The sequence below is a fragment of the Sinohyriopsis cumingii genome, unplaced genomic scaffold (assembly GCF_028554795.1).
Source record: "Sinohyriopsis cumingii isolate HCF-2022 unplaced genomic scaffold, ASM2855479v2 utg000940l, whole genome shotgun sequence".
In the NCBI taxonomy this organism is placed as follows: Eukaryota; Metazoa; Mollusca; class Bivalvia; order Unionida; family Unionidae; genus Sinohyriopsis; species Sinohyriopsis cumingii.
Window position 1 is genome coordinate 1,704,299 of NW_028315945.1, and position 12,158 is coordinate 1,716,456.

The 12,158-nt window shown below is 38.0% G+C and overlaps 1 protein-coding gene across 4 annotated transcripts in view; it reads right to left on the bottom strand.

The window, feature by feature from the left end:
* Positions 1-217: 217 nt before the first annotated feature.
* LOC149772988 (uncharacterized) overlaps positions 218-12,158 on the bottom strand; it is a 42,230-nt gene continuing 30,289 nt past the window's right edge. For 2 of the 4 annotated variants that reach the window (XM_089947018.1, XM_089947017.1), the window contains one exon: positions 218-4,420. In XM_089947018.1, coding sequence (XP_089803144.1) covers positions 3,330-4,420 — 1,091 coding nt within the window. In that variant the 3' untranslated portion in view covers positions 218-3,329. The remainder of the gene's footprint in view (positions 4,421-12,158) is intronic. The other 2 variants (XR_016417517.1, XR_016417516.1) reach the window with 2 other exon arrangements.

Consider the following 12,158-nt stretch of genomic DNA (forward strand, 5'->3'; position numbering starts at 1 on the left):
AGCCATCATTACTTGCACAACATTTTGGTAACCATGAAGTTAGAAATTGTTCTGATGAAACACTGGACATCTTGCCCTTTCAGAAGTATTACAAAATGGATTCACAACTGATTAAATAAATCTAAACAACTCATGGTTCAATGTTCGTGTAGATCAAATTTAGCATTGGGATCTAAGTCTAAATGGGTGGTCCCCCCTGTAGTTTCCATTAAAGAAATATTGTGCACTTATTTTATTAAGAAACAAACAAAAGTTCATACATACAAACAAGGATACTAAGATAAATACTTGAGATTAAAAATAGTGTCAGTGTGATTTGGATTTTTAACATAGCTCTAAAAAGTTTTCAGTCATATCCCTGCAGTGTGGTAGTTTATAGTGATGTCTAGCACTGAGGCATCATGCTGCAGGCATGTAGAGTGGTCGAATAAAAATAGCAGTCTCATTTTCAGACAATACTCTACAAACCAGGACACATAGGAAGTTGAACACACCAGGTCACAATGCTCTACAAACCAGGACACATAGGAAGTTGAACACACCAGGTCACAATGCTCTACAAACCAGGACACATAGGAAGTTGAACACACCAGGTCACAATGCTCTACAAACCAGGACACATAGGAAGTTGAACACACCCGGTCATTGTGTACACATCAGCCATCAAACATTTCTTGTGAGAGGGGATAAAAATGGATCTTTAAATATACCAGGCAAAATTACCAAAATGCTCACTGGTCAAATTTCAAGCTCTTAATCAGGGAGTCTTCCTGATGATCACATAGTCTTCCTGAAGATCTGGGAGTCTTCCTGATGATCATAGAGTCTTTCTGAAGATCTGGGAGTCTTCCTGAAGATCTGGGAGTCTTCCTGTTGATCACGGAGTCTTCCTGAAGATCTGGAAGGAATTACAACTATGATCTTATATCAGGGGGACTTCCAAATTAACAGCCTGAAATTTGACCCAAACACATAAAAAATGCTGAAAATATTATTGCAGCTAATGTATTTATCAGAACATCAGTCTTTCTCATGTTGTCTGATGACAATTAAGTATTTAAGTATCAAAAGAAAAAAACCCCTAAAGAAGTAGACAAAAAAGAGGCTATTTTTTTAGCACAGATCCACGAACTACCAAGCACTGAGACTCAGAGTATACAAAAACTGTGTGTTATTCAAACATCAGTATAATGAATGCACTGGCAACTGCATCCTGCCTGAAACTAGAAACTCAAGTTTAATGTAAATAGGAGCAAGAGCAAAAAAATTGGCTTTCTGGTTGTCTTCAGATTAACATACATCTAAACGAAATGTACTTAAGGACCAAAACATAATGCTAAAAGTATAAAGAATATTTTCATACTATTTAGTTTTTATTGTACCAAATGATATTCAACTGCCTAACAAAACAAGAACTCATCTACCCATCCATTTGTCCCAAACATTACCAGTAACCATAAATCATCCATTCCATACCATGCTTAAACTTTACACTGTTATCCATTCCATACCATGCCTGAACACTGCAGCTATCATCCATTCCATACCATGCCTGAACACTGCAGCTATCATCCATTCCATACCATGCCTGAACACTGCACCTATCATCCATTCAATACCATGCCTAAACTTTACACCAATCATCCATTCAATACCATGCCTAAACTTTACACCAATCATCCATTCCATACCAAGCCTAAACACTGCACCTATCATCCACTCCATACCATGCCTAAACTTTACACCAATCATCCATTCCATACCATGCCTGAACACTGCACCTATCATCCATTCCATACCATGCCCAAACTTTACACCAATCATCCATTCTATACCATGCCTAAACACTGCACCTATCATCCATTCCATACCATGCCTAAACTTTACACCAATCATCCATTCAATACCATGCCTAAATTCTACAGTATGTTGGATTCACAGAAGGCACATCAAAATGTTTTCAGGTTATTTTGAATAGGTGGCTATCAGAATTGCAAAGTCGTGTAAACCAGTCCAGACTGAACTTAACTAACACTCTAAAAATACTCACTAAAATTAATTTAATATAAATTTCAATAAATTAATTATATTACTTACATATATATTATTTCGTTATGCCATTCAATCATGAAATGTTCATCAAATAAAATTTGCTTGGGCTCCAAAATTGATTTACATGCCATGCAAATTTATACACGTGTGCAAGTTTGTTACATGTCACAATTTATGTACACAAGTAAATATACATATGTATGTAAATTTACAAAGGTAAACAATCTGGTGCATATAGATTGAGAGATTCACAAAGTTATAGACAGATCATATATCCAACATGTATATCTAAATGGGATGGACTACTTGGTTTTTACCTTTTTCTGTACATATAACTCTTATAAAATTTATGTTACCAAAATTACAGAGGTTTTTCAGTGTGATTATTTCATTGTATCTGGTAGTGATTTTTTTTAAAACTGCTTTCATGCTTTTGCATGACAATCTAAAATGGGTTCATCCCAAAAATTATGACACCCCTTAACAACATCTCTTTCAACTGACTAAATTAATAGGACAAAAATTTGGCAAATATAATTTTTACCCAACTATATTCAGACACGTAAACAAATAAGTTGATTTTATCCCAAATGTTGTCAGCCTGTGAACCGAACATCAATAAGCATTCCATCACATTACAAAATCTTCTGTCTTGACTTGCATCCATACTCTTGGAAATTAACTTTGCTTTTTGCAAGGACATTCAATCTAGTAAATTCTGAATCTTTACATGTTTCAGGAATGAACTCACAAAATGTAAAGTGAACCAGCTGAATTATTTCTGTGATTGGTTCATTCATTAGAACTTGCACATTGTAAAGCTACTTTACAACCACACCTTAATGTATTAAGACAGATGGTTACAAATGGGAAAAGTCCCTGTGAGTTAACACTGAACTGAATTTCAGAATTCGTTTAAGATTACAAGCCAGTCATTTGGTCTGCTTACAAGGCAACTTTTGCTAGTCAACATAATGTTTGGTTGGTTATGTTTAATTTTTCAGTCCTAATTCCCGAGACTGGATTCTGATATATTAAAAAAACAGATGATGGAATTAAACACCCAAACTAACCTGCTGAGACCTGCCTAATGCCGCTGTTTTGATGAGTGCTTTTAAAAAAACACCACTCACTTATATTGTACTATTGGCTGGAATTTTAAAAAATAATAATTAAACAAGTGTATTCTCAGTTATTTTTGGTTATAATGATTATAATAGTCGAATATGTACAATGATGCATCTACCCTACTGTTTCTTACTAGATCAATGTTATTATTAAATGAATGAATCAGCTTGTTCAACAAAGGGAGGTAAGGTTGGCATTGAAGTCAGTGGAATTGTAAAGCTAATCAGACATGGTGATTGAGAAACTTGATGATGGTACATCATAGATGATGAAGATGGGACATCTGTCAGATCTGATGATTGCCTTACAGATGGCTGACTGAGCACAATAGGAGACACATGCTGACTGTCTGGTTGAACATTTCTGTCATGTACAGCAAATGCTCCAAGGTATGACTCATTACCAGAACCAAGTCGATTCTCAGTGTGACTGACCACAGCTTGGTTTCCATGTGAACCAAAACTGGGTAGGTGTGTAGAAAAATTAGTTGCTGCTGGATCTAAAGTTACTGGCTGAGTGTTGTTCAATACGTGAAGACTGCTTTCTTCATACTCCCCAGATCCATCCTGTACCTGGACTCCCATCTTGTCATGTATGTGATCTGATATTGGGTAGGTTTGACCTCCAGGCAGCAGTAATACACTCTGCCCCTGTATACAACTTGGGGAACTTTGCTTTGGCTGTTGATCATAAGTCACATCAACAAGATAGCTACTTGGCCCATCAGACAGCCTTGACTGTGGAGTTTGTTGTTTGTCTTCCTCCTTTGGGAGTGTGTCTAGTTCTTCCTGACAGATGATGCTTCCGAGCGTGGCTCCTCCATCATGGAATTCATTAACATGACAATTATTTGACCAGTTAGAAGGTCTTGACCCTGAAGGGTTTGGTTCATCTTGCTTCTTCAAAAGTGTGTTTTGTTCCTCTTGAATGCAAACAACAGGTCCAGAAAAGACTTGATATTTTGGGGTTGTTTCATCCACAGCATAATGTGGGTGTGTATCTTGGTGTGATACATCTGTTTCCTTCAAAACTGTGTCAGATTCACTACAACCTAAGACATCAGATTGCGTTCCTGTCGAGAGATCCTGTCCAGGATTGCTGTGATTACTATTGTCCAAACCAGAGGTGCAAGTCTCCTCTGTTGGTAGGGGTTGTGAAAGAATTTGTCTCTGTTCATCATTAGCAGCTTTACTAGAGGTAGGACCAGGCTGTTGATTCTTTAGAAGTCCCAGTTCTGTTTCTGAAACAAATAAATGAAGATTGTGTAGAACATGTGCGATGACTTTCCCACTTGAAGGATGCTGTTATCAAAAGGTTAACTGAAAATGTATGCATATTTTCTTTTCTTGTTGTTAAAATGCTCTGACCCATAACAAACTAATGAGATTTATCTTGGAAACATGACTGTCTTGCTTCCCAATAACATGGGTTACCAGACCCATAACAAACTAATGAGATTTATCTTGGAAACATGACTGTCTTGCTTCCCAATAACATGGGTTACCAGACCCATAACAAACTAATGAGATTTAGCTTGGAAAAGTGACTGTCTTGCTTCCCAATAACATGGGTTCCAGACCCATAACAAACTAATGAGATTTATCTCAGAAACATGACTGTCTTGCTTCCCAATAACATGGGTTTCCAGACCCATAACAAACTAATGAGATTTATCTCGGAAACATGACTGTCTTGCTTCCCAATAACATGGGTTTCCAGACCCATAACAAACTAATGAGATTTATCTCGGAAACATGACTGTCTTGCTTCCCAATAACATGGGTTTCCAGACCCATAACAAACTAATGAGACTTATCTTGGAAACATGACTGTCTTGCTTCCCAATAACATGGGTTTCCAGATCCATAACAAACTAATGAGATTTATCTTGGAAACATGACTGTCTTGCTTCCCAATAACATGGGTTACCAGACCCATAACAAACTAATGAGACTTATCTTGGAAACATGACTGTCTTGCTTCCCAATAACATGGGTTACCAGACCCATAACAAACTAATGAGACTTATCTTGGAAACATGACTGTCTTGCTTCCCAATAACATGGGTTACCAGACCCATAACAAACTAATGAGATTTATCTCGGAAACATGACTGTCTTGCTTCCCAATAACATGGGTTTCCAGACCCATAACAAACTAATGAGATTTATCTCGGAAACATGACTGTCTTGCTTCCCAATAACATGGGTTTCCAGACCCATAACAAACTAATGAGACTTATCTTGGAAACATGACTGTCTTGCTTCCCAATAACATGGGTTACCAGACCCATAACAAACTAATGAGATTTAGCTTGGAAAAGTGACTGTCTTGCTTACTACTAATATTGGTTCATTCAAAAATTATGACACCCCTGAGTATGATTCATTTCACGTATATTCGTCTATTCATTTTAGAATTACATGTATTTTTCTAATCACTTCAGGTATATTTGTCTATTCATTTTAGAATACATGTATTTGTCTATTCATGTGAGGTACATTTGTCTATTCATCTTAGGTATATTTGTCTATTCATCTTAGGTATATTTGACTATTCATCTTAGGTATATTTGACTATTCATTTTAGGTATATTTGACTATTCATTTTAGGTATATTTGTCTATTCATCTTAGGTGTATCTGACTATTCATTTTAGGTATATTTGTCTATTCTTCTTAGGTATATCTGACTATTCATTTTAGTATATTTGACTATTCATTTTAGATACAAGCAGCAAGGAGGGCGAACAACCTCTAAATGGTTCACCCGTATTTCGCCAAAATACGCCTTCCTGGGAGATCGCAAAAAAAACCCCAAAAAACCCCGCGATATCCAGCGTAAGACAACTCCGTCGATGACAAATTGGCTTACCCGATTATCGCTGATAAGTTTTTTTTCTTTGTTGTAACCTCGAAGGAAAATACGCGATAGTATCGGTGACAAGTTGAGAGCATCGCCCTCCCTGCTGCTATGAATTAAAAATTTATGTTATTGATAATGGCAAATATTGGAGAAGCATATACCACTAGATTAGCTCGAGAGCGACTAGAAGCAATACAAAAGTTTCTTCCTGTGAGAGATTCTGTAAGACAAAAATTACAAGCGCGGCAGGAAGCACAAGTTGAATATGCTACAGGCACAGAACAATTATTTAAACCCGTTACAACAGCTACTGAAAAAGCTGCGGCGGTCACTGAAAGAGCTTTATTGGGAGATATTAAGGACGAGGAGGAAAGAAAAAAGGTATTCTTCCAATATTAAAACAAACCGCTGAGCAGACTGAAAAAATAGCGATAATTAAAAAAGCAAAAAAGATTTTACGAGATAATTCCAACTGATATAGCCACAGCTCAACCTCCGCCATTGACGAAGAAATACTTATAGGCATCAGCGAAATTCGTACTGAAGTCGCTGGCGTAAAAGAAAAACTCGCGCCTAAACCGGAACCAGCGAAGGAAAAAGTTGACCTGAGTGCAAAATTTGAGGAGAGTTTTATTGAAAAACTTAAAAAAACAAGAGAAGAGGATTTACCCTCTGCAATATTATTGCATTTAGGTGATAAAGGACTGGTTTTAAAACCAGGATATAACGCCATAGACGATGAAAAATTTATAAAATTGGTATATCGTGTGTATTACAACAATGAACAAGCCAGGTGTGGTGACCCAATATATGAAGGTTTGATAAAGGAAATGAAACGACTTAATGAGCTTGCATTATAACCGCAGCCGCCTCCCTATTCGCCGCCTGAGCAAAAGCCTTCCCATCAACTTCCTCCGCTACTGCAACAAACAGAACGAAAACAACCTCAACCCCAACCTCGCCCCATGATATTACCACAACAACCTGCAGAAATGTTTACCGATGATGCTCTTAATACTTTTATGAACCGGGAAAATATTAATTCCCATTGCTGCACTTAGTTATGATTTTAGAAGAAGTTATTTGAAACCTGAATACAGTGAAAGAGTAACACGCGAAATTGGCCTGCTGCATTATATTTTGCCTCTAAAAATTCGGATGTTAACCCAAATGATCCCGGTTACCTAGCATTTAAACGAGATGTCAAAGCATGGAAACAGTCTCAAGAAAAATCTGGCCATGGTTTGGGAAGTGGTTTTATTCCCTGTCCTTACAGTATCTTCAATGATGCGCAACGGCTAGAAGTTCTCATAGGAGGAAAGCGAGCTGGGAATAACTCACCAGAAATAATTAATGAAGCAGCTGATATCTGTCGGCGATTATTTCAAGGTGGTATCATGGATATCGACATATACCGAGAGTTTATTAATGAACTCGTTGATGACTATCATAGTGACTAGTTGTTAGATAAATAAATAATTAAATAAAAATGATCGTACACAATTCTCATCGTAGACCAGTTATGGTTAGGGTGGTAAATTCGCAATTGCCAGTATACAGGATGACTTACGGAAATGGATTCGGTGATGTTGTTCGGGGTTTATTCGCGAGGATGGCCCCTAAAGCAATACCGATGGCAAAACAATTATCAATGAAAGATATTGACGTTGTTCGTGATAAAGCTACTGGTGCTGTTGGTAACGTTGCCAGTAAAGCATTCTTGGCAATCAAGGACAGACTAGCACGATTAATACGAAAACCACCACCACCAGTGAAATTACCCAGTACTGAAGTTATGCCCTCAGATGTCAGTAAAGTAATAAATCAAGCCGCAAATCAAAAACTAGCAGCGCTGATAAATCAAGGGGCTGAACAAATAAATACAAGTCTGGTGTTGGGAAGTGGTCTTCGTTTTAGACGAGAACAAATTATAATAAAATGTTTAAACGTGAATCCGACACAGCGTTCGACATAGACGAAACGGTTCTTAAAAATGAATCAGTGCGTGATGTTCAGTATTATTCTTATGGCGTACAAAATCCAAATCAACGAGGACGAATTGAATTACAGGTTCAAGACACAAGTAGATATTTCTTGCCCGCTGAAGCGTTTATCGAAGTAGAAGGTGAAATTTTAAAAACAGATAATACAGAATATGGAGCTAATTTTAAAGTTGGTTTTGTCAATAACGGAATTATGACCTTGTTTGAAAGCGCCACGTATCTCATTAACGGAATAAAAATTGAGTCAATTGAGAACAATGTTGATGTGGTTACAACAATAATAGGTTTCGCAAGATATTCTGATGATTATACAAGATCAGCTGGTCCATCAATAATGTTTGCTAAGGACACTTCTGATCATCCTAACGATAATCCGTACCATATTAGACGACCAAGAGATTTTGCCGACGGCGCCGACGCTAATGTGTGGCCGGTGGTTCATGGTGCTAATACAGAATTTAATTTAGGTTTTCATACACGTAAATTAATGTTGAAAGGGGATAGTAGAAAATTTTCTTGTGTCATTCCGCTGTCGCATATATTTGGATTTTGTAGAGATGTCCGAAAGGTAATTTATGGAGCAAAACATACGGTTGTGCTTTTTAGAAAATCTGATGACAATGATGCTTTATGGCGAGAAGCTGGTGGTGCTGCTGATGCTGGTAAAGTATTACTAATAAAACTTTTGTTGTGGATGCCAGTAATGGCTCCGGCAATTAATGAAGAACAGCGACTACTTTCTTTTATAGATCAAGGTGGTAAATTGTTGTTATCATGGCTTACAGTAACCACAGATAGCGCTCAGAGTACCGTTAACGGTTTATTTACATGGCATGTAGCATCACAGCAGGGGGTTTCTGCACCGCGACATATTTTCATTGCTCTTCAAAATATTGCACGAAGAAACTCACAAACACATAGTCACATGATATTTGATCCACTCGGTGTTACTGATGTTTCTTTAAAAATAAAGGGGCATCAAGAACCATTTGAAAATATACAATTAAATTTTACTAATAATCATGTTGCACGTGTATATCATCGTTTGACGAAATATCTATCGCGTGATCTAAATATTGATACTGGTTTGCAAATATCACAATTGGATTTTATGACATATTATCCAATCTATTACTTTTCACTAGAACATCTTGATTTAACTAGACAGTCTGTCGTTGATGTGCACTCCAGATCTCTAGTGACAAGAGGGGCTATAGCTGAGTACAGAGCAATTGCTGTTATACTCAGCGATAAGGCAATGTTACTTGAAGGTGTTGGTGGCCGAATGAGGGTCGTTGATGCACCAGTGGAAAACATGTAGACAATTAGATCAATCTCATTAATTATAAAAATGTCATACAGTCACGTTAATGTCAGGTCAGGCGAAAAAATTACAATCGAAAAACGCGAGCGCATGTGGGGCAACGATAACACTAAAACAAGATCAAGTTGCTAATGGTGGCCCAAACAAGTTATCGCTAACTAAAACCCAACTAAAACATTTCAATAAAGCGAAGCAAGCAAAAACCGGAGTTCAACTTGATTTCGCTCCAAAAGCCATCAAGGATATGATTAAAACCAGTGGTATATTTCCACTTCTCGCAGCAATACCAGCACTGGTAGCTGCTGCTGCCCCAGCTGTCGCAAAAGCAGCGGTGTTAGGTGCTGTTGGAACAGCTGCTGCAATGGCATTAAAGAAAGCAACTGGGAAGGGATATAAAAAAAAAGGAAGCGGGTCTAAGACTTCCAGGAACTCCGCCCTCATGGTCTGGACGCGGCCTAAGACTTCCAGGAACTCCGCCCTCATGGTATCCCAAACGCCGTTGACGCCGATGTCAAATTTTGATTTGCTCGATGCCGCTAAACAATTAAATATAAAAAATTTCAGAGATGTCTTCATGCGAGAGATCAGTTACCGAGACAACCGAATAATCCAGAAACTGAAATTATTAATCTCGATAACAGCGATGGTCCAGGAACTCACTGGGTTGCTTACGCGATACATCCACGTGGAATTATCTATTTCGATTCGTACGGGTTAGCACCGCCAGTTGAACTTCTAAAATACGTGCAAAGCACTCCCATTCCAGTTTGGTATTCAACGCTACCAACACAAACATTAACCGATCCACCAATATGTGGCCGTGAAGTATTAAATGTTCTTGACGCGATATCAAAATCAACCAAACCACCTCACAAGTGCACGAGTATACCGCAGGCCGATTTAACATTTTAAACAATCCCTAAAGAATAATGGTTGATATTTACGGAAGATCTCTCATCGAAACAAAGACAAAAAAAAAAACGCGGCGACGTAGATTTATCAAAATATGCGACCAAAGATGAAAATCAACAATCTTTTAACGATATCAGGGATAGACCCAGATGAGGTTGTTATTTTTCAGGACCGATACGGAAAACTAAAAACCAGCAATATCAAATGGAATGACATAGTTCGCAGGGTTCTTGGAGCTACCCCGGATAACATCCCTGTGTTTACTGACAGCGGAAAAATCAGAGACTCAAGTATATCGTTTACAACCATCAGAGATGAAATCATACAGAGAGTTGCTAATTGCTTAAAAAATACTGGTGACACAATGATAGGTGAACTCAACATGAACGGAAACAAAATAGTAGCTGTAACAACTCCAAAATTCGACAACGACGCCGCAAAAAAACTATACGTCGACAACATAGACAGTAAATTATCCACGCTGCGGGCCGAATACGACGTTCTCGTAAGCGCGTTTGCAAGATTTCGCAGAAATTTTCAAAAAACCGCAGAAGAATACTTCGGCGCTCCGCACACCGTTGACATAAAACTTGCTGATATCAAAAGCAATATTGACACGATCAAACAAACACAGCAAGATATCGTAAGTGTGATTCCTGAGATCGTTAATAAAACCAGTTTGATTAAAATCCCACCTGGAGTTACTCCCGGGCACATTACCAACATTGTATACACGGTATCATCTGGATTTGCAACATGGTCAAAACAAAATAATACTATAAAATATACCGCAACAGTCACTGGAGTGTACAGGCTGTCTGTGTTCAGTGCTGCAAAATTTGAGATTTTCACAACATATCCCTGGCGACATTCCACCGACAAGTTTTCCGGGGTTGTTACTATCATATTAAATAGCGGGACCAAAGAAACATTTATACTGGAAGCAGCCGATAAGGAATTAACCGCAACATCTTACTGGTGGTGTTTGGAATTTGTAGCTGAAACACCTCAATTGGTTACTGCGTAAAATAATAAATGGTGTTGACAAAGTCAATGACAGCATCAACAACAATATTAGATGCGCAACAATATAGATACGATCAAGTGCGGGAATGGCTGTCAGAGTTAAAAACTATCATCGATACTTAAACAACAAAAGTAAAACAATACCAGCGACGTGTAATTATCCTGGATGCGTTAGTGTACTCGGTATCCGCGTTAGTTGCATCCACTGGAGTAGTATTATCAGCGCTAACGCCAGTAACAACTGCAATCGCAGTAACAATATGCGTTTCATCATCAGCAGCCGTGGCTGGTGTTTTTAATATAATCGCGAAAAACATATCAACGTGCACGAGCACAAAACTGCACGACGCGGTTACACGATTAAACATAGCAACAGCAGCATACACAAAATTGTCGTCGTTGACATCATCAAGCCTCAACGACGAAACGATATCAGATTCCGAATTCACGAGCATGGAAAAGATATACGAAGACTACAAACAAATCCACATTTTGAAGGAAACGAAAATGAATAATGACAGAATTACTTCAACAGATAGCCGATAATGCAAGCCCCAAGAGAACTTCGATGATAACAGTAAGCTCGACCAAACCTGAATTCAGTATTAATTTTCCAACTGCGATTCCGGTGAAAGAAATCGCACTAGCACAGTTACGAGTATATTACAGCTGGCCCAATATCGGATCAAAATCATTTGGTGGATTACCAGCAAATAATTCGTTTGTGTTTGCAAATAAAAATAAAACCAGACGGTACACACGACTGGAACGTTGTTGGAATACCAACCGGAAGCTATCAAATCGAAAAAATCAATGAGAAATTACAACGTCGAATAAAAAATATCACAG